The following is a 23198-nucleotide window of genomic DNA, read 5'->3' on the forward strand; positions in this document are numbered from 1 at the left end:
TAAGAGCATCAATATAGAAACCCCCGCTCGTAACTTTTCAAAAATAAATTTTCTCATCGGTAATAGGCCACTTCGTGAAGAGCTAATGTTCGTCCTATATGTCTATAAACTAATAATCATGCTTCACTCAACCTATTAAATGATGTTACGTAACTGCAGTTAGTTAAGTATCCAGCAGGGGGGCGCTGAAATCAAATAATATCTAAGGTAAATATTGTCACATTTGTGGTGCATTGAGGCCTGAATGTATTAATTATGAAATACACTGTTAAACACATAATATACAACCAATATTAAGGAGCATGTTTTTTACATAATGTAACTCAGGATCCAATAATAAACAAATAATAAATAGAATAAGAAGACAAAAACAGGTTCTCAACAGGTTTTATTTTTAAAGTCAATTTCACTGGCTCTTAACCATCACCTTTGTAGCAACAACTTTAAACATTAAACTCTGACACTTCAACTGCTTTTCTCACGTCTCAGCTGTAACTCGTTCATCATTTTACCCTTAACATCATCCTTCTGCTCAAAAACCAAGTCCCAACTCTCAAACAACTTTCAGACGAGGTGAAGATCAGACAAAATGTCCTGCCTTTCCAAAAATGTTCACTCTGAAGGTCCTCACAGAGACATACCTACTTCCCTTCAAGGTCAATAAAGAAACTTGAACATCCAATTATGAAACCAAAAATATACTTTAATATCATCCTTCATGAAAGTTTCCAGAACAATTGGGAGAAAAACAGCTTTATAGAACAATGTACAAAAAAGAGATACTGAATATGTATACGTTAACCGCTGTCATACTGGGGTCAGTTCTGACTGTGTTATGGGAGGAGAAATGTTCATCACTTTTAACTCTTTTATCACATTTCATCTCTGACACGCAAAGACAGAACTGTGGGAGGAAGCCCACGCAGGCACAGGGAGAACATGCAAGCTCCGCACAGAAAGGCCCAGACCAGGACTCGAACCTGGACCCCTCATGCTATGGGAGGAGTTGCTGTGAGGCGACAGTGCTAACCACTGCACCACCGTGCCGCCCACTTATTCACTTCCAATGAAATTTTGAACGTTGAAAGTGGGTAATGAAGAGTGTCGTGGTGGTACTACTACTTTTACTGAAGTAAAAGAACAAATAAACTGTGTCGAATAAGTCTTGAAACGGGTGGTCAACCTGCTGGTGTTCACTCAGGAGGGAGGGGGGAGCCTTCTGTCACAATTTAAAAACACAGAAACAGGAACATTTATGATTTTAAAATAAGTTAACACATAAAGAAGCTGTAATGTAATCCAAAGAATAAAATCCAGTAATGTCACTGAACAAATCTACACAGTTTGGTTAAATGAACTGCACCGGTGTTAAAATACAGAGAGAGAAAGAGTTGAAGTGAAGTCCACCAACACTTATTTAAATTTAAATGTACAACTGAACAACAATAAAGTGTTTGAATTCACCATCTGAGGTTAAACTCTACAGTGTGTAACCATTAAAACCAGTGCAACCAGTTTCTTCATCCACACAGTTTTACTGCACGATGACATCTAGCTAATGCGATATACATGTACAATTTATTAATACAGATATGTACGTCATGCTGTAGAGTTAGGTTATAAGACGTGATGTAATTTCAGACTGAAAGAACATCAAACTAACATTTATAATACCCGACTGGTAAACAGGATCAAAACAGATTATTTTTTTTTAAATCACAGTGACAAAAAAAAAAAAAAAAAAAAAAAAAAAACCCAACTGATGTCACCTGAGTCAAGTCACTTGAGCTGGGTGACCACAGAAACAAATCTGATGGTGGAATCTCTGCTGCAGGCTACATTAGCTGTTACTCGTATAACACACCCCAGTCTGTGAGCTGAGGTGCTTGAGTTGTGCTTGAGCATGCGGATAATGAGGATGTCTGTGGTTCTGCTGCATTGATTTAGCTCCTTTTTTTATAGAAAACACGTCCGTCATGTCACGTCAGTCTGTCAGAGTGGAGGAGGACTCTGATAACCAAAGTGAACCAAACAATCAGCTGCGGTGGGAGACCAACATACTGACTGTACAAAATATTTACTACATTCTATCATCACTACAGTAAAGGATTTTTGCCATTTATATGCAAGAAATCAACATACTTACTATACTATTTAAAGGTTGAACATTTTTCCACCCGTCAGGGTCGCGGGGGTGCTGGAGCCTATCCCAGCTGACTGAGGACGAGAGGCGGGGTACACGATGGACTGGTTGCTAGTAAATTGCAGGGTCAACACACAAAGACAGACAACCACACACGCACACACTCACACCTAGGGGCAATGAAGAGCAGCCAATTAACCTAATGTGCGTGTTTTTGGGATTGTGGGAGGAAGTTGAACAAAACCCACGCAGACACAGGGAGAACATGCAAACTCCACATAGAAGGGCCCAGACCGGGATTCGAACCTGGAACCCTCTTGCTATGAGGAGACAGTGTGGCCATATAATATAATATAATATAATATAATATAATATATAAATCAGCTTCAGTCTGTAAAAAACAGTGATGTCGCCATTAACATCTCCTCAAGTGTGACTGGGAGTCAGGTGACCTCTCAGCCAATCACAGTGTCCACTGCTCCACCTCTCTTTTTCTTTCTTTAATTTCCTTCAGAAGGTTTTCAGTTGTTTTTCTCTGTCCTCAGAGTTCTGCTGAATCCTTCTCCTTACATTTTAAAACCTGTAGAGTCAGATGGAAAATGGTTTCCTCCAAAGCATCCTTTTCCTGAAGTTATCGAGTAGTCTAAAAAGCGACCTGTCTCGCTTTAATGAGTCTTTGTCTCCTCCAGGTAATCCAGTCCGATCTGATCTTAGACTGAGATTCTTCAGGTTTTGTCTGTTAAACACAGCACATTTTTAGTTTATCTTTGACCTCCATTAAACTGAGTCCTGATGAAGCTGCTCTGCTCTCCACAGGCAGAGAGCAGTCACTGCAGATTTCATTTTGTGCCTTTTCACATTTCATCGTAGACAAAATACGTCAAAATGCAGTTATTATAACAATGCAATACATAGGGACAATTCTACTGCGTAATGAGTAACTTTTGATACTTGTTATGGAGTGTTCATTGGTGGTTGCGTTGCTAAGCTAGGCTAATTACCTTTAAATACAAGAAGTCCCAGAAATCAAATATTTCATAAACATACTTTTATGTTCAGTATCAGCAGTTCTGAGGCCTGCAGTTCAGAATAATTCCAAAAACATAACTCAATCTGAAGGAATTATTTAAAAGATTCTCCCTTTAACTCCACCAGAATTTGAAGAAACTTTCACAGAATTAGCTGAGCTGTGGTAAAACCCTGTTGTCTCTCAGACATCATACGGCCTCTCCTCCTCCTCCTCCTCATCCTCCTCTTCGGCCTTCTTGGTGAAAGCAGACGACAGCTCCTGCAGCAGCAGTTCCTGTGATGGCGTACAGATTCCCTGGAGCTGTTGCCTCCTCCTTACGGCAGGCTGCTGCGGGGCATTCAAGTCCAGAGAGCTGCAGTCTGTTTCTCCGTCGCCACCACCACTGCTGCCTCCACTCTGCTCTACAGGGTCCACAGAGTCACTGCTGGTCTGGAGCACGTCAGGGTCAGTCATGTGGTCCACAGGAACCAGTCTGAGTGGTGGGTGGTCTGGGACTTCCTGGGTCTCAGAGGCATGGCTGGACAGGAAGCTGGTCTCTAGAGATTTTAGGACCTGGAGGCCAAAGTCCCCTACCTCCTCATAGAGTGGCTCAGGAAGGTCTGGAGACTCCGAACGCTCCTCGAACGAGTCCTGCTGCACCTTCATGGGCTGCAGTTGAACACAGAGAGAAATAATGTATCAGTTCATGATGTACAAAATAGAAGCTAGTAATCAAAAATATAAAATACCTACAAAGTACATGGAGAGAGTCCTTCTGTCATGTAACTTTCTCTGCAGAGAGAAGAAAACAGTTTTAATACTTAAATATCTTTAAATATTAAAAAAATAGATTTTAACATCTTTTCATTCAGTTTCATTTCTTTCAGTGGACATGTATTTTAAATATAAACTAATCTGGTTTCAGACCTGAATCGTTGCCACATATCTGATTAATTCAGTGATTCATTAAAAAGAAACAATCATTCATTCAGTCACACTTTATCAGTATGAAACCAAACACAGCAAACAAATTACACTCAGTCTAAAACACATTTTCACTTCTTAAAAGCATTTTCTTCTAACACCAGACAGAAGAAAACAATGTTTTTCTTCACAACATGATGACTGATTGTTGATATTTTAGGTTTAGGTTCAGGTAAAGCTAAAGGTTAGGTTCAGGTAAACTGATTCAAAAATTACTCAAAAGCAATCTAAAACAGTTCTTCAAACATTTTCTAAGCCAAACTGCTGTTTAAGACTTAAGGAAGTACAGTCTGACCAGTGTCTGATTGGCCGACAACATGCTGCTGTTGCTCTCGTCTCCTCTGATGGGGACGAGAGGCATCGTGCCAAACTTCTGTTTGGAGATATCTGAGGAGGAGTGACGCCTCAGCACTGGAGGACCCGGGTCATCGTTCTGGAAAACAAAAAACACCAGAGTCAGCAGACATCCTGCAGAAACATTCACAGCATTACCAACTCCAATTTCTCCTTTGACTGGTCACACAGAAACATGGGATTGGTGGTCAGATCCAGAGCAACTTTCAGTCCACTGAAGGACCAACACCTCTGACTCTGCTGTATTGAATCTGATACTGAATCAGTTCTACAGCTTGCATGGAAGCCGACTAAAACAGCAGGATGGCAGTTCATCTGACCTGAGCTCTGAGGAAGCTGGTGATCCAGTCCCACAGTTCAGCCTCACAGCTACAACACAGATAGCTGAGAGGGAAAAAACAGATGCACAGTCAGGTTTGATCTGCACAGTGGATAAACAACAGCATGAAAAATAAGTGTATTGTGAGGAAAATAGTCCCAAACAGTCTGCTCCCCTCATGTGAGGGTCAATGTGGCATCTGAAACTTAAAGATGCAGAAATGAAATGCATCCTAACTAAACAAAGATTTTTCTTCTTACTTTGTGTTAAGAGAGATTAAGATAAGAGATAATCCTTTATTAGTCCCATTACTGAGAAATTTACAATGTTACAGCAGCAAAACGGGATATAGAGGGTGCAAAGCATGCAAGAATAAGGGAAGGATGAGCATTCAAAAAGAATAAATACACAGGAAACCAGTACCTGCAGCTGTAGACAGTACAGAAAAGAAAAGACCATTCACACTAGAGTCCCTCACCTCAAGATTAGACTTTATGGCTCTGAATATCAGCTGATCAAATAATCAGGGACTTAACAGGTTAACAGCTCAGTTTCACTGATGAAATGTCAACAGAAAGAGTGGCAGGAGCTGAGTTTGGACTCAGTTCATTCCTGCTTTACACCAGAAGTCAAGATAAGCCGATACTTCACTCATGGAACAGTGTGGTACTCACAGCTGGTGTTTGTCTGACATCACTGTGAATCCCCACCTGCAGGTGAAGACAGATCACACACTTTATGACACAGATGATGTTACCGACTGTTTGTCAGCTCCCTGACTGATCACTACTGACTCGTGATCTGAGCTTCTATAACCTCCTTTAACAAGCTGCTCAGTGGACAGTTTTTGTTCATGAACAAATGCTGTTCCCTGTCCTCAGGTCTGATCTCGGGTCTGATCTCTGTTATCTAAACAGGCAGTAGATCTGTCCTCTCTTTATCCGCTGATTTCAGATCTTGAAGCTGTGCAGTGTCTTTTCGCGTCTAGTCCACAAGCAGAGCATAGTTCATCTTATATGGTCATTTTAGGGCTGTTGAACATACTAATAATCAGGGATCTATCTTAAGTCGTGTCTCCTCACTGCATTTAGGGAAAAAAAAATCCTGTCTTCTCATAGGATGGAAAGAACCATCCTAACTGAAGAGTTTCCTATGTTAGGATGGCCCTGTCCTAAATTTAAAATAAAAAAATAGCAGTACCACCATTGTTGAGTCTGTAGGGCAGTAATAATGAACATGAACAGTGATATATTATGACTACTCAAACCACAGTGCCGGAGAAGCTGCTCTTAGCCTGTTGGAGAAGAATATTTTGTGAAAATTATAATAGCAATACTAACCTTAATTTCGTAAAACATCTCTCAAAACCTAAGTTACTGCTTCACTCAAGGCAACAAATTAAAATCAACTCATCAAAACATAAATCCAAAAATGCTTGATCAAATTGATTAGATGTTACAATCAAAACGGTGAAGTCAGTGACAGTAATGTAAGAAAGACTGCGTTTAATACCCATTAAGTTTCATACAAAGCGCTCAGAATTGTCTGCGTGTATGAAATGCAAGCTGTGAGCTTCATGTCACCTGGTTGGAGCTTTGAGCCTCCTGCGGATACCAATGTAGATCTTCATGGACTTCAGAGACCACTCCTTCTCTGGTTTGATGCTCTAAACGACAACACAGACCAGTCAGGGGACTGGAACACGACTGGGTGTTTACTGGTTCACAAAGAAACCCAACTGTCCCTGAGCGTTACCTTCTTGTCTTTGAGCAGCAGCAGTTTGTGCTCTTTGATCTGGAACGTTCGCTCCTGGAACTTGTTTCCCTGAAGGAGTTTTGGAGGTTCCTCACGACACTTCAACAGACCGATCTTCATGATCTCACTCTTATAGGCTGAAGAGACAGACAGACATGTAGCATCAGACACAGTGTGGAAAACAGTGGCTGATACAGCACCTCGTTTGTTAATCTGAGTGAGGTTGTGTGTGTTGGGTGTTGGATCTACAGGTGAGGATGTTGATGCCTTCTCCTTTAGGAACTCTCTTCACCATCAGGTAGGCCGAGCTTGGGTCGGCCATCTTACACCACTGCAGAGCCTGCTCCAGGACTTTCTCTTTGGGATGTAACGGACGCTCTGAAATAACAACAACAAAGAACAACAACTGTCAGGTAGGAGAATAAAATGTCCCAACTACCCTAAACACATCTGTCCAGATGTATCAGAGAGAGAGGGACAGGTGTTGATCCAAACTCAGCCCAGCTGTGTCAGAGACAGGTGTACAGGTGTTTGTCTCCCAGTCTCACCCAGCTGTCCGTCCTCGATGGCCTCAAAAGTCATCCACACGTCTTTGTCTCCGGCCGGGACATTTCTCATGAACAGAACCTGATTGGTCAGCTCCTCGGCACACATGGTTGGAGACACCTGCAGGGGGTCAAAGGTCACACAGACCGTCACACCTGAAAATACACTTCCTGCTTATCCCAGCATGCACTGGGCAATGCAGGTGGTATCAAACCCCCAGCATCACGTTCAGAGGCAGTCAGTTTATTTTAGCCCATTTACAAATGGATTCACATTAATAGTTCATTAATGATTGATATCCAGTTCTGACTTACTTTGAGAGTAATGCAGCAGTCTGGTATCTTCATCTCCAGATAGACTTCGATGATCAGATCTCCGGCCTGAGAAAGCTGCACATGAAAACCTCCATCAACCATCGACAACCTGAGGGACCTCAGTACTGTCTTGAGAATTTATCAACTTAATACAACCCTATTTCCACCTTAATATCAACTTTACTATCAATCAATTATTATCATCCAGCTTACGAACCTGTAATCAAGTGATTATAAGTAAATACTAACTTATTGATTTATTACACTTAATATTTAATTCATTACTAATATTATCTGGCCAGAAGCAAATAAAACAACTCAAACCAGTCAGTCAACCAACAGTGTTAATCTATATTTGATACAGCACCATAAATATAAATCAAGCTGCATGTTTTAGATGATGGTTTTATTAATAATTGTGTGTTGTAATGACATGGCATAATTACTGCAGTACCTGAGTGTCCTTCCAGCTGGTGATGAGGCTGATCTCCAGCTCGATCTGCGTTTTATGCTCCTCATCGATCTGAAACGGGATCAGAAGTTCATGGAGTTCACTCAGTTTTTACAACACAGAGGAGAATGTCTCGACCTCCACTCAGAGCTATACTCACATCAAAGACATACAGGTAGTTGTCTATCAGATCCTCCACGATCTTCACCTCATGCTCTCCTTTCCCGTCGGTCTGGAACAGACTGGGAGCGAACAGCAGCGACAAGTTCTTAGTGCACATCTGGTTCAGATCGGCACACTTCTGGACCCTGAGAGAGAAGTTCAGCAACAGCTCTTACTGCTTCTGCTGTGACCAACAAGACCTTCGACACCAGAAGATTATAAATGACGCAACTTGTTTTACAGATACCATAATTCCTCAGTTAAAAGCCAGGCTGTTAATGGAAGTGCAGGTCTGCTTGTGTGAGCTCACCTGTACAGGTGACTGATGAGAGCAGCCAGAGTGGTCCTGTTGACTCGGGGAAGACTCCGGATGATCTCTTTGTAGCGGTCCAACCTCTGACTCTTCTGAGGGATTTCTGAATATAAAAACAAGGCAGACGTTAACCTTGAAGCATACATCAGCCTGATATTTGCTCTCATCTGCTTATAAACAGATTCTGAACAGATAATGTTTCAGAAAATGACTGAATAGAGCAGTAAATAACGTGTGTGTGTCAATGTGCAGCCCTCAGAGACTAAACTCGACTCTGGTCTAAAGTGAGGTGGACTCACTTGCGGCCTGTTGCCACAGCGGGTGGAGTTCGCACATGAATATGGGGTCGTCCAGCTCTCTGAAGAACCTCTTCAGGACATCCGTCACGTCCTCGATGAAGTGGTCTCCGATCCTCAGTTTGACGTTTCGAGCATCTTTGCGAAACTCTTCTATTAAGAGTTTGATCCTGGTTTTGGCCCCGTTCTTCCTGTAGATTCCCTCGTGGCCCAGACCTAGAGAGCATGCTCAGAAGGTCACCCAGGTATGCAGTGAGAGAGGCAGAAAATATCTTATCCCAGTGAGGTTTACTGCAGCCTCACACAGATGGACTTTTATAGTTTGGCTTTAGCAGATATCCCTTCAAGAGCAAAGAAGTCGGACTGAAAGATTTGAAGATTTGTTAGCGCTAACACTTTGAGGGAAAATTCTCTATGTTTTACGTGGATGATCAATAACTGTTGACGGTAAATGTAGTCCATCTATCCATCCATTTTCTATACCGCTTATCCATCAGGGTTACAGGGGAGGTGGAGCCTATCCCAGCTGACTACGGGCGAGAGGCGGGGTTCACCCTGGACTGGTCGCCAGTCAATCGTAGGGCCAACACACAAAGACAGACAAGCACACACTCACACACACACACCTAGGGGCAATGTAGAGTAGCCAATTAACCTAATGTGCATGTTTTTGGGATTGTGGGAAGAAGCCGGAGTACCCGGAGAAAGCCTGGGAACTCCGCAGGCACAGGGAGAACATGCAAACTCCACATAGAACCACTGCACCACCGTGCCGCCTGGTAAACGTAGTCAGTTAAGCAAAAAAATTCCTCAGTGCCTTCTGGACTCAAAAAGCTGAGCTCCCCTGCAGCACACTGTTCTTCTGACAACAGTGATGTAGCTGGATTGCTCTCTGTTTCTAGCATTTCTGTGTTACAGGTAGTCAAGAGAACTAAAAGAAATGAAAAGAAATTCATGTTCCTCTTCTTCCTCACCGTACTGAGTGATGAAGGCAATGCAGCTGTCCACAATAATGGGGATGTCATTTCTGCTCAGCTGCTGCTCCCTAAGAGTGTTTCCTTTGCCGCCAGCGGCTCGCTGGATGTCCGTGTACCACAGAGAGAAATCTGTCCGGCCGATCCCCTGCAGATGGAGAGTCCTGATGGAGAGAGGAAACGAAGTGATGAAGGAAAAAGAAACAAAATGAACTGGTGTTCAGCAGAGAAACTCTTCATCTCACCTTCCTTTTTCTACTAAAACCAGGATGTCTTTCTTTTCGTGGTTTTCAGTCTCGGAGGTGATACCTTCAACACAAACAGACCATTTCATCTAAATCAATCAGACAGAATCAATCAGTCACACATGGTGTATTTGCAGATCAGGACCACGACTGACTGAGCTCCTGCAGGCGGTTCAGGTTGATGATGTCCTCCGCCGCTCCATCATTGCAGGGACAGATGAAGAGGTTGGACTTCTGTAGGACAAAGTAAGCCTCCTTCCACTGCTGCGGGTCCAACATGGCTCTGTACCGCAGCAGGCCGACCCGCTCGAACTCCCGAGTCAGCAGGCAGTGACAGCTGAGGGGGGTTGCAGCCTGATGGTGGACGGGACACAGAGTAAATTAAAATATCAGACCAGTGCTTGCACTATACCAAAATGTGAAAATTGTTTTATTGAAAGTAAAATCTCCTTTTGTCTCTGGTGGGAGGTGAGTGTTTCCAGTGCTGAGCGAGCTGCACAGGAGGCATAGGAAGTCTTACATCCTTTGACACTTTGACGGAAGAACATGGTCTCCCACAGAATTAACAGTAATAGTACAGAACCGTCATTTAAAATAGGTCCAGTTTGCAGATATTATGGTGGACAGAGTCGAATATTACAGCTGTAGTTAGGATGCAGTTTCAGACCTTCCCGATGGATTTGGTCCAGCTGTGCAGAGTGTCGGCTGTCTCCAAACCAAACTGATAAAGTTTGTCTGACGTCAAATACAACTCAAAGGTGTAACGAAACCTGAAGGACAGACAGAAGCGAAACACATGCTTTATCAAAAACAAAAACGTCATAAAAGACATCAACTAAAGATGAAATGAAATGTAGAAAATAAAGTGCATGCCTGTCGATGAAGCCGTTGTTGTTGTTTAAGGAGTCGGGTCGACTGACGCCCAAACACACGATGTCTTTAACACTGATCTGCATGCAGGGATCAGCCGACCGATCTGACTCATAGAAGAGCAGAGACTGATCCACCGAACACCAGAACTTCTGGAAGTCTGACAATGAGACGACGAGACATTTAGTCCCTCAGAAATGTTCCTGATAATCTGCTCTTTTTATTAGTCTGGTTCTGTATGAGTCTCTTTGTTGTTTCACTCTGATTTTACTTCAGAGGAAAATTTCTCTTTTCAACCTGACCCAGCTGACCTCCTCCCTCCCTCCCTCCCTCCGTCCTACTACCCTGCTACCTCTCTCCCTCCATCTCCTCCCACCTTCTCTTGTTTTCCTGGACAGCGTTCCTCTGTGGATGGAGCTGGACTTGTACAGGTAACCAGAGTGAAGGACAGGCTGCATGATCTCATCGTACACACTGGGGTCTGTGTGGAAAACAGAAGAATAACCTCAGCTGCAACCTCACACAAATATACACACACACACCACATGAACTAAAACTTGCAGATTTTACACAACTAACAAAAGAATCTAAAGAAAAAGACTCATGTAAACTCAAACGCAAACTCATGAAAATCTTCAGATTTACATCTTAAAGCAAACAGCAGACTGATTCTTGCTGAAGTGAAATGATTCCGACTCTGCTCCACTTTGTACTTTGTCAGTTATTGGAACAAAAGCCTGCCTTAGTCTGAGTTTCTCTGCTTGCTGAAGCAAAGTGTAACAAGATAAAACCTCCCTCCAGGAACAGAGCTGATAACACAACAGCTGCATCACAACACATGACCTCAGCTGACCTGCAGTCAGTCTCCACAAGCCCAACTGACCTTCAATACAGTCTGAGTTGAATTCAACTCTCTGAAATGTACATTTTCAGTCTGAAAAAAGTCTGATGTCAGATCAGCTATTATGAATCGTTTGATTAAAATAAGAAATGACAGATTTATAGAAGTGTTTAGTGTTTCAGATTACGGTGGATTACAGTACAGCAGAGATCAGACCTGATGCGGTGCAGTGAGCCAGCAGATGCTGATTTCTTTGGCTGCTGTTGGCATGGTTGGCCAGGCGAGCTGACTCTGCCTCTGAGAAAATCTGGGTGACTGTTTTCAGAAGAGTCTGCTCAGAGACTGCAGAGCAGAGTACCTGTTAAGGAGAAAGAGACATTAACACAGACTGAGAGAGAGAGAGAGAGAGAGAGAGAGAAAAGACAAAAGACTTGATGAATGGTTTTTGTTTCCTTCTTTGAGCCTCCAGCTGCTTTTATCCGTGTCTCTCTCTGAATCCAGCTGATGCCCCACTGCACTCTGGGAAATACTTCCATCCAAACATTGTGCAGGTTTTAAACAAATGTGGGCAAAGTAAAAAAGAATAAAAAAAATAAAAAACAGTTTTTATCAGCTAATGACTCAATATGGTCCAGAAGAGCTGAAAAGACAATTTCTTCAAAGGACAGAGAGAAAAAAGTCGTCTAAGACACACAACAAAAACACTTTGAGTCCGACTGACATTTAAGCCTCTCTGTCTGACCTCAGGTCAGCTTTTATGTTTTTTGATGTTTCACTGCTAACTCAGAGCTGCTGAAGAGACTTCAACATAAAAACCTTGTGTTCTGATGTCCAAGCTGCTGTTACTGAATAAAACCTGAGTGATGACGTGCTGTTTAGCTGAAGTCACCTGAAGGTAACACCAAGATAACATTAACAGAAACTTAAATTGATAATTTTGAACAGCCTCTCATGGAGTTTCACTGGTGTTATTGGCATTTATTAGAATTATAATCCTAAAATTTATAAGGTAGAAAACTGTGTCACATTCAGGAACATGTGGTTTTGGGATATAAGTGAGATTCCAGATGTTAGTAGCAATAGCTACACTTATACTTATTTGTGTAGACAAAATAGAATAAAAAAATGCAAGTTGAATAGATAGTTTGGTGGTGTGGCGTCTGTGGTCACGTCTCAGTCAGAGGTGTTGTTGTCAGACCTTCAGCAGCTCCTCCTGGCTGTTGAATGCTGGGTGGCTCAGGCGGTATCGTCCATCTCTGTATTTCTGGGTGATGAACTCTCTTCTCTGTTCAGGTGAGGCGTCGCAGTCCAACTCCTCTGACAGAGACAGATGAGCCGCCCAGAAATCATTGGCCTGGTCGTTCCCCAGCATGATGAACAGCTGACACACACAAACGAACACATGCACAAGAGTCACGGCTACAGATCAGGAGTCGAAAGTGCTGAAAAATGTTTGTCAGCTGCTCTGGATCTTGTCTGTCGAGAAGAGTTACGTATGTAACCGCAGTGCTAATTACAGATGCAATGACAACAGGTAGTTCAGCTGATAGACTGGTTCTGTCACATTCTACTTCTGTCTCACCACTCAGCCATACTTCCAAGTCTCCCCTGCTGTGTACCCTCCTCTGCTCCACAGACCTGCCTGCCGCTCTCAACCTTTTCACCAGGACTTCCTTTCTTCCTTTCCCCATCCACACACCTGTTCTCACTTCTCACCAGTCCTGCTTCACGTCTTGCCTCTTTCTTCAGTTTATCTGTTTTCCTAAACCTGTTTCTGCCTGTCTGAATTGACTGTTCGATGTTTTTGCCTGATTTTAGATTTCGAATTCTTGCCTGCTCCTTCTGAGACGCGTATTCCAGTTCGGATTGCCTCCTCTGGCTTTGACCCTAACCTGCTCACCATCCTGTAAGGCTGTGTACTGTGCAACTTTGGTGTGCTTAAATCATTTATCTGGCTCTGCCTCAGTCATCTGCATTTAAGTCCTTCCTCTCCTATTCACGTTGCCCTGCACATCAGTCATGACTGGTTCTGCTCTCACCTGGACGATCTCGTTGCTCCACACGCTGGTGTCCAGCTTCAGACTCTGAACCTTGGAGACCATCGTCCCCAGACTTCTGTGCTGCCCTGCGTGCAGGAACACACACGCAAAGGTAAATGCATGCCCACGCGCACACACACATACACGCTCAACCTTAAAGCAATTTTTCACCCTAATAATTAATGATTTACATTGGGGGGGTTTGCATTTTGTTCCCATAAGCAAGGCATATCCTCACAATGTGGCTGGGTAAAGAGATTTTTGTCTACTGAATACACATCTGCAAGCACGTTCACACGTACACACAGACACAGTCACAGTTTCACCTGTCGTGATTCATGCTTCCATGGGTATTCACAGGTACTTAAGCATATGCACACACAGTGAAAAGTTGAGCAAGTGCCTGAACAGCATTAACACTCTGTGTTTACCTGACCTGAGCATGTGTTTATATTACAAACAGGGTGACACTTTTACTTCTAAGATCAGACATTTTTTAAAAAATTAAAATATCCACCTGATGTATATCTGCTTTTGTTCTGGGTTTGTTTCTGCTGCTCTGAGCGTTATAGTTCAGATGAAGAGAAACCTTAATGTTTCAACATACATTTTCTTCCAACAGTTTTCTGTTTATCACTTTCCTGTTTCAATATGACGCTGATGACAGTAATGGCTTTCCCATTTTGATGAGGAAGAACTTGCACCTGCACAGAGCTGAATCCCATCCAACACCTCTAGGATAAACTGGAGCACTGAGCGTGGGCCAAACCTGATCAGCCAGCACATTTAGTTTTATCATAAGCCTCTATGCAGACCGGTTCTACATAAAAAGACCGTCTGTTAAACATTCATTTGGCCTTTATTTCTCTCAATCCTGCTGTAAGAAATAAAGATGCACGTCATTCTTCTGTGCACTGACTATCAGCGGGGTGGTTCTCCCTACGGGCCGAAATTGAACTGAACAGAATTGATAGGATAGTGATTTTCAACAGCACATAAAACTTACATGAATGATACAGCAGTTCATTATAATTTCACTATTCTAATTTCAGTCTTGTGAAATGTTAAAATCATATTGAGGTGGTATCAAAAGTGAAACTAAACAGTTGAGATTTTGTTTTACTTGTCTTTTTAGTAATGTCGTTCTCATGTTGTTAATTGCTTTCCTGCCTGTACAACATCCATTGCACGTCTGCCCGTCCTGGGTGAGGGATCCCTCCTCTGTTGCTCACCCTGAGGTTTCTTCCATTTTTTTTGTTAAAGGTTTTTCTGGGAGTTTTTCCTTAGTCGATGTGAGGGTCGAAGGGCAGAGGATGTTGCTGATGTTATGTTAAGCCCTTTGAGACAAACTGCTTGTAAAAATGGGCTATACAAATAAAGTTGACTTGTCTTGTCAGGATGAAGCACAGTACTCCAATCGTGTATCTACATATTTTTTAGATATAAATTGTTGATACTAAATGGTTGGTAGAGTGTTAGGGCTATATAGACAGATCAACAGAGCTCTGTATTGAGTTAGCAGATTGTCTCATCTAAACTATTCTAAACCTCATCTAAATCTCAGTTGCCTCAGGTACTTGAGCTATACACACCTGCACAGTTCTTGCAGATGACCACACACAGGTTGATAGAGGCCCAGTCGGGGTTCAGGGCCTTGCAGTCAGCACACATCCTGTTGGATCGGTTGGACCAGATCTTCTCAGCCACCTCGTAATCTGAAAGGGTCTCTGCGATCGATTCTTGCAGTGCCTCCATCCAGTCCCTTTTCTCCCGGTCCGACTCCGCTGTGAAGCTGAGGAGGCGAAGGAGAGGTCGGCTCATTTCACTTTTCAGTGTTTACATTCAGAGAGAAAAGGAATTCTTTGAGATTTCAGCACCACAACACAGCAGACTGAAGTGATTTTGCTTCCTTGGTAGTAGAAACCAACAATTTGAACTCAGCAGCAGCAGAGCTGCAAGGAATTAACTGTTAACTAAGTAGCTTTTTCTCAACCAATGACCTGGTTTTCGGGGCCAGTAGCACAGCCTTGAAGTGGCTGGCTGTGAGGGTCAACATTTTGCTCCTAATGCTGGATCTGCACATGAAGCCTCTCGGTTGTTAGCTGGAGACACTTCTACACAAGACAGATTCTTTATAGGAGGGTTTTAAAGGAGCTCTGTTGCAGGAAAGGTGTAAAAATACATTTGAGAAATTTTTCTGAAGCTCATCTGATTAATGCAGTTAAGAATATGGCCCAGAATTTGTTTGTGTTCTGTTTACTGTACAGTCATATTAGTACCAGTGAGTCAGTGACAATGCAGTGATACCTGAAGGTTTTGTATGGAGTGATGAGGTCGAAGCTCTTGTGCTTCCCGTCTCTGATGGTCGCTCCGCGAGCTTCGATCAGCGTGATCCCGATTCCATTACGAAAACACTGCAGACACACAAGTTAGAGAAACACATGAAAATAGTTCAACAAACTGCTTATTCTGTTGTGTTGCTGTTTGTGTTGCCAGTTCGATTCCCCCACTTAACCCCCCAATATGCTCCCCGGGCGCTTGATGCTGCCCACTGCTCCTGTGTGTGTTTCACTGCATGTAATTTGCCGGGTGTTGCATGTGTGTGTTCAACTAAGGATGGGTCAAATGCAGAAGACAAATTCAGTGTGTGTATGTAAAAATATATATACTGTCAATAAAGTGATTCTTCTTCTTCTTCTTAGTCCATTGTTCTCACCTGTTCACTCTTGTAGAGCCAGATCTGCTCTGTGTTGATGGCAGCGTACACTTTAGATTTTGTCCCTTTAAGTTCGAGGACTCCGTGTTTTTGACAGTGTGATCCGGGACCAAAACGCCGGTGGCCGAACACCAGCTGATCTCTAACATGTTCCTGCAGCGTCCCGACCCACCGCCGCCTCAGCACTGAGACACAGTAAACACATAGCAGCCACAGAACAACATCATCATCATCATTTCATGAATCTGCCTCTTTGCTTAGCTACTTCCCTTCCTGCCAATATTACTGTTTTTTTCTTCTGACATTAGAGTTAGAATGATACTTCGGGAAAACTGTGTGTTCTCTGTCTATGTTCACATAAGATCGTCTCAGCTCAGATTAAGACTGACTCCTGCTCTTTGTCTCCTCTACTCCACTCTCCCTTCTACTCCCAACTTCCTGTTCCACCCTGTAGAAATAAAACTGTCCTCCATTATTTGCAGACACAGCAGGCCTGTAACAACCTGGTTCAGAGCTGTCTGAGTGCGGCAGGTTAGTGGGTCAGACTTTTGTCTGTCCCAGCTGGAGCTGAGGCACATGAGCCATTTTAGTCTTTTTGTTTCTTCTCGTCTCTGTTGGAGAAAAGTGCCTTTGCTCCAGTACTACTGAATAAGCTGCTATGCACAGAGATGAGCAAAGCTATGTGTAGCTGGTACTGTTCCACCAGAGAGGGGACATTCCATAATGCTGGGACCACTCTGTGATGCCAGGAGTCAGCATGACTTTGCCTGCCACCCAGCTTGCACACAACCCCAGTCAAACACATTTTCAGTGGGTACTGGCTTCTGCCAAGATCGTCTCTTGTCTCAATCATGTTTGTGGTATTCATGGACAAGATCTCACATTGGAGAGTGTCCATTTTGGAATCTCAGAATTGCGTCCTTGCTTTTTGCAGATGATATGGTTCTGTTCGCTTCATCAGAGTGTGACCTTCAACTGAGATGGTTTACAGCCGAGTGTGAAGCAGTTCAGTCAAAGTCAGATGCTCTAAATTTCCCACCAAAGTTTTGGGGGTGGGTTGCTGCCTTAAGTGGAAGTGAAAGAGTTTGTGAAAGTATCTTGGGGGTCTTGTTCATGAGTAAAATGCAGTGTGAAGTGGACAGGAAGATTGGTGTGGAGTCAGCAGTAATTCACACATTGTACCAGACCGTTGTTGTGGATACGAGCAGCTGAAATGATTTTCCTTCACAGGGTGGCTGGGATCAGTCGTAGGGTGAGGAGCTGAGACTGGTGATTTGGTAAGGATTCCTTCTGACACCCACTTTTGGAGGTTTTCCAGGCATGTCCACCTGGGGTCAGACCCAGATCTAACTGGGTTAGTCCTCAAATCCTCCAATGAGGCATTAGGAAAATCCTGTAATGCCCCAGGAGGAGCTGGAAAACTTTGCTGGGGAGATAAATGTTTGAACGGAAGGATCTACAGAAATTGATGATCTTTTTACTAAATTTGACAATATCAAATTTTGGCATCATAATAAATGCCAAATATAAAATATAATGTGGCACTATATTCAATTAAAATGGCATCAGGAGACCTTCTTGGGAAGCAAATAGAGACCCAGGTTGGCCCTGTGGGATTTGTGTGTGTGTGTGTATGTGTGTGTGTGCGTGTGGATGCTTATTCCAGTAGTTTTGAGGACAAAACTCTGTTTTCACAGTCACATTGTGGGGATCCATCTTACTTGTGGGGACAAAATGCAAATCCCACAACATAAACCATTAAAAGGTGAAGACTTGCTTTAAGTTTAGGTTAAGGTTAGGGTTGGGTTAAGGTAAGAGTTAGGATGAGGCAAGTAATGTTTATCGTTATGGTCAGGTGGTGGTTAAACCTTCAGGAAATTGTAATGTCGCCAAAAGGGATGGAAACACGACTCTGTGTATGTGTGTTTTCTTCTCTTTTTTTACCTTCATTTTCAGCCCTGAAAACAAAGATCCTCTGATTCGTCACAATTTCAAATTTATTGTCTTTGGCTGGGCGGGCCATCTGGATGGCAGCCAATGGGATCACTCCTTTAGGGTAGGCGTCCTGAAACAGACCAGGTAAGAGAAAATGTGTCAAATGAATAAATCCACTTAAAACACACAGAATCCAGAAGTGTTTCATCTAGGCTGAGAAGGACTTTAAAACACACCATCTGTATGTGACGTTTGTCAGAAGAAGAGTGATTCTATTTTTCTTTAAAATTTCTATAAATGTTCAGCACAGCCATCATAAACAAGTGACTTCACTGACCAAGGAGATAATCAGGACACCAACAATGAAATAAACCATCAATGAATGTTCTTTGTACCTTCTCACTGCCAAAGTACATCAGATTCTTGCCATCAAACTTCACATAGCGCTTCTGGAAAACATAGTTCCTAAAAAATAAAAGATCAAAAGGCATGATCACTTCAATAACAACACACATGAATCATACTGAAAGTATCTGTCTGAATTGATTTTGACTTACTCATATTGATGAAACATCAAAATTCTCAGGGAAAAACCAAGAAGAACTTTATTGTTTTTCAGAAAAGTAACGAGATGAAAGGAAGGAAGGAAAAAAAGACAAACACACACCGAGAGGTGAGTGAAGAAGAGGAGGAGGAGGAAGAGGAGTAGAGTAAGGTGACGAGGCAGAGGCAGCTCCTCAGCAGGGAGGAGACACATGGAGGAGCAGAGAGAAGGAGACGCAGCACAACAGCCAGTGCTGACCTCTGACCCCTGACAAACATATCACACACCGACAAATATAAAGACGCTCTGTACATGAAAGATCACATATTAGAAAATCAGACATGAGGACATGTGTTGCAAGCACCCATGAAAACACTGCAAGGTCCCTAAGACCTCCTTAAAAACTGCTGGAAACTCCTTATGAATCTCTGGAACATTTTTAATACCTCTGGGACCTCATTAAGCCCCTGATGAACTGGCCCTAGGGCCACTGGAAACTCCTCAAGGGCCTGTACTACTTCCTCAAAAACCTCTACAACTAGCTCAAGGATCCCTGGAACCTCTTAAATAACCACTAAATAAACACCTACCATGTGGAATTCTCTGGTCTCACAAGCTAAAATCAAACATACCCCTGTGGAGACAGCTTGTCCAGCCAGCCACTGATGATGGGTGGGGCTCTCTCGGTCAGAGAGGTGTAGCTGGCATAGGGGGAGATGGTCAGTTCCTCATCGGCCTCTAAAGGATAGGTGTGGGGGAGCAGGGAGAGGCAGCGGATGGGAGGTGGAGGTTCTCCAACAGTGCTGTAACCCTGAGAGTCTCCAGAGTGAAGAGCCTGAGACAAACGTTTAGCCCAGGAAATCTTCTGATTCCTGAAAGTGCAAATACAACTTTATTTAGTTTAGAGTTTAGGAGAGATTAATATGCTTCATAACCTCTGGAAAACAAAATGTACACTCATTATTGTGAAATCTGTCAACATTCCAGATCTTTTAATTTGTCATCGGGCAGAAGAAAACTCACCTTTACAGTTCTACTATTTATACATTTTAGTTCATTGCACATTGAAGTTTATTCATAACCTTAGCAACAGCAGTGGAAAAATAATCTCTCCACAAGATCCATTTACTCGCTGCAGTAAATAATAACTTTCTGCACTCAACACAAGCGTAGAAGAGTTAGGACTGCCAAATATTAAACAAAGACTTTAGTTTGGATCCACAAAGAAAAGTGGGCCAAGTACAGAACCCTGAACCCCAGAGTGCAGTCAGTTTACAGATGATAGTTGAAGTGACCTGTGGGACCTGGATGACTGAGAACCCACATCGATGTATTTACAGATGATACTGACCTGGATGACTGAGAACCCACATCGATGTATTTACAGATGATACTGTTTTATATATCTCTCTTAAATACTGTGTATCATACTGCCTTCAGTTGTTTGTAACCTCAGCCAATTCAACATAAGTTTGTGCTGAATGCCAATAAAATTAATGCAATTTTGTAATGCTCTGAGGAACTGTACTCACATTATGAATATGAGTAAGAGTTTTGTATTTCTGTTGCAATACCAATACTCAATTCAGGCTAACCCTTTATGTGTTTTATGTCATTTTTATTTGTGTGAATTTGTTATTTTCTCTGATGTTGATTGTATCCTCTCTGTTTGAAATTACAGTTTTGAGTAATATCAAGTTAAGTTAAACTTACTAAAAAATAAACTTCAGAAAGCTCATGATGTCTTACCCATGATCCTCTGCATGTTTCTCCTCCACCCTCCTCATCTCTCTGTCTTCCAGTCTGCTCCTTTCACTCTGCAAGATGCAAGATATAACATTAAATGAACACATTTACAAGTTTCTCCTTTTCTCTCTATCTGGAGTTTACAAGCCAGTGTCTGGTTAAAAATATATATGTGATGAGGGAAAGCAGAATAAAAGGAAGATGCAAGAAGAAAAGAAGAAGCTAACTATCTTTGCACAGTCCACTAGTTTTGCCTTTGTGTTGCTGTCTCACCTCAAGTATGACTGGATTTCTTCTGGGTTGGAAAACAGTTTCACAGTACGGGCTGATCTCCTCAGAGTCATCTGTTGAAGCTGTTGAACAGGAAACACTCAGTAAACTGGATTGTGTAGCATGAACGTTAACCCTAAACTCAGCCAGTGTGATCCTGGTCTGCCTATTCAACACCTTAATTTTCAGTGTTCAAACATCAGGGATGTAAATTCTGAGATGTTCAAATCAATAAAGAGGCAAAACAACATAAACATGATCCAGGTTTAAACGGCTGGAAATTCTTGGCACATTGCGTTTTCATAAGTAGTAAGTTGGGTACTCACCTCTGGCTGATCCTGAAGAGTTGTTACTTAAAGTGCTACCACTGAAAACGCACATAGAGAAAAAATTAAATAGGCTATCAATGACTGATTTAAAGAAGCACTCCAGTGATTCAGTGCGTAACTAAGCAGCTGGACTTCTGAGACAGCATGTAAAAACAGGAGGGTCCCAAGAATCTGTGCAGTAGAGATGGACATATCTTGACTTTTACTCCTTAACATGAGTCAAACTCAAAAACCACTGGATCTGCTGGATTATAGTATAGTCCATCTGACCTGAGAACATCTTAGGACTCCCAAAGCCAGCACTGTACTGTACTGTACTGTACTGTACTGTACTGTACTGTACAGTAAGTTACAAAAGTAATGCAATGCAGTGCTTCAAATTTCAACACCAGAATGACGTGGGAAAGTGGGTTTTGAGATGCTGTTTGAGGAACCAAAAAAAAAAACTTAACGTGGAACATGCAGACACTATTGCAGGCATGTCAAACTGGTCCACAGGAGGGCCGGTGTGGCTGCAGGTTTTCTTTCCAACCAAGTAGCAGCACACCAGACTTGACTCATTTAATCAACTGATCTCCGTCTTCAGACAGTTGATTGGTCAAACGGTGTGCTCTTGGTTGGTTGGCACAAAAACCTGCAGCCACACCGGCCCTCCTGTGGACCAGTTTGACATGCCTGCACTATTGGTTTCAGAAAATGGATGGATGGACATATCTATATTACACAACATTGGTCATTGCTACTTGATTGATATCAGTAACAACAGCAGACAAGACCATTAATTACAAGTTTGCCAGTGTACAAAAAGATGTCAAGGCCAAAAACAGTACACACTTCACCCTACAAAGATTCAGCATTTATAGATGTATGGATGCATGGATGTATAGATAGATAGATAGATACATACACACATAGACAGATAGGTCAGTTGCTAGGTAGGTGCTGTAGGTACTGCAAATACGTGTATGATGTCCATCAGAGAGACCTACCTATTCCTCTCATGGTTCTTGTCAGGTGTTTGTCTTGGTGGAGTTGGAGGAGCTGATTGCTGGCTGCAGAAGCTCTTTGCTCCACTGGGGGCAGTAGAACCAGGTAAAGTACCCCAGTAGATCTCATTAGAGACCATCTCCATCCCACCACCTCTAGGTGAACCAGAGGGTGAGGATTCAGAAAGCCTGCTTTTGTCAAGACTAGCAGGACAGGAAGTCAGAGGAAGTGTCTGGTTTTGCTCTGTCCGCACAGGTGACGAACAAGAAGAGGAGGACTGGGACTCCTGCAACACAGTGGGAGGGACCCCGCGGTACAGTCTGGGGGGCACAGGAGGTAACAATCCCCCAGCATCTGTCAGAGACAAGCTACAACTCGGCCTCCTCCTCTCTGTCTGGCTTGGTCTTCGGCTGGGTGTAGTCAACTTGTCCTCGACATCAGAGGTCAACCTGTCATCATTTGTGGGCGGGTCCCCAGAAGTCAAACCCTCTGACACAGTAAAACAGATGGACTCCTGGGAAAGCCTCCTGGGTGGTGGCGGTGTAGGGTCTGGTGTTGGACAGAAGTGAATAGGCGCTGTCCTGCGGCGATTGAAGACAGTTCTGGGTTTGGGAACTGGCTTTACCACAGGTTTGCTGCTGTCAGAGTTGGTCAGCATGGCAGTGAGGTTTGGAGCTGAGCTGTTCCTTAGCGCCTCAAAGTAAACAGGTTCAGTTGATGATGCAGAGCTGTGACCTTGCTCTGATGAAGAAACGGACTGACAGCGGGTACGTAGGAGATCAGCTTTTTGATTGACTCTTTGACCCTCTGTCCTCTGAATGTGACTGACCAATCGCAGGATTCTCTTCCTGTGTCCTGTGGCAGTTATACCCAGGCTGACCAAGGCGTCATTATCCAGGTGTGTGAAGTCTCTGGCCAACAGGAGGCCGCCTCGACGAAAAGTGTCCACATACCTAAAGTGAAAAAAAATTAACTAAACTGTTTAGCAGGTCATAAGTATGTTTATCTCTATGATGATGTTACCACCTTCTATAGTAGTATAAACTACTTCAACCC

The 23198-nt window shown here is 43.0% G+C and overlaps 1 protein-coding gene across 1 annotated transcript in view; it reads right to left on the reverse strand.

Annotated features, from left to right (window-relative positions):
• Positions 1-3272: 3272 nt before the first annotated feature.
• The window catches only part of arap3 (ArfGAP with RhoGAP domain, ankyrin repeat and PH domain 3), a 32170-nt gene continuing 12244 nt past the window's right edge, over positions 3273-23198 (reverse strand). The window contains exons 3-35 of the mRNA XM_046406223.1: positions 22145-23095; positions 21153-21193; positions 20830-20909; positions 20560-20627; positions 19443-19682; positions 18662-18731; positions 18276-18396; positions 16332-16516; positions 15923-16029; positions 15208-15407; positions 13616-13701; positions 12775-12957; positions 11793-11934; positions 11112-11216; positions 10739-10895; positions 10533-10635; positions 10021-10219; positions 9866-9929; positions 9621-9784; positions 8650-8862; positions 8348-8453; positions 8036-8183; positions 7879-7947; positions 7425-7499; positions 7113-7230; positions 6814-6942; positions 6565-6701; positions 6393-6475; positions 5484-5519; positions 4811-4874; positions 4432-4569; positions 3906-3944; positions 3273-3821 (exon numbers count right to left, since the gene is read on the reverse strand). Of these exons, the coding sequence (XP_046262179.1) occupies positions 3354-3821; positions 3906-3944; positions 4432-4569; positions 4811-4874; positions 5484-5519; positions 6393-6475; positions 6565-6701; positions 6814-6942; positions 7113-7230; positions 7425-7499; positions 7879-7947; positions 8036-8183; positions 8348-8453; positions 8650-8862; positions 9621-9784; positions 9866-9929; positions 10021-10219; positions 10533-10635; positions 10739-10895; positions 11112-11216; positions 11793-11934; positions 12775-12957; positions 13616-13701; positions 15208-15407; positions 15923-16029; positions 16332-16516; positions 18276-18396; positions 18662-18731; positions 19443-19682; positions 20560-20627; positions 20830-20909; positions 21153-21193; positions 22145-23095 (5089 nt within the window). The 3' untranslated portion in view covers positions 3273-3353. The remainder of the gene's footprint in view (positions 3822-3905; positions 3945-4431; positions 4570-4810; positions 4875-5483; positions 5520-6392; positions 6476-6564; positions 6702-6813; positions 6943-7112; positions 7231-7424; positions 7500-7878; positions 7948-8035; positions 8184-8347; positions 8454-8649; positions 8863-9620; positions 9785-9865; positions 9930-10020; positions 10220-10532; positions 10636-10738; positions 10896-11111; positions 11217-11792; positions 11935-12774; positions 12958-13615; positions 13702-15207; positions 15408-15922; positions 16030-16331; positions 16517-18275; positions 18397-18661; positions 18732-19442; positions 19683-20559; positions 20628-20829; positions 20910-21152; positions 21194-22144; positions 23096-23198) is intronic.

This window comes from Scatophagus argus, chromosome 12, assembly GCF_020382885.2.
Source record: "Scatophagus argus isolate fScaArg1 chromosome 12, fScaArg1.pri, whole genome shotgun sequence".
In the NCBI taxonomy this organism is placed as follows: Eukaryota; Metazoa; Chordata; class Actinopteri; family Scatophagidae; genus Scatophagus; species Scatophagus argus.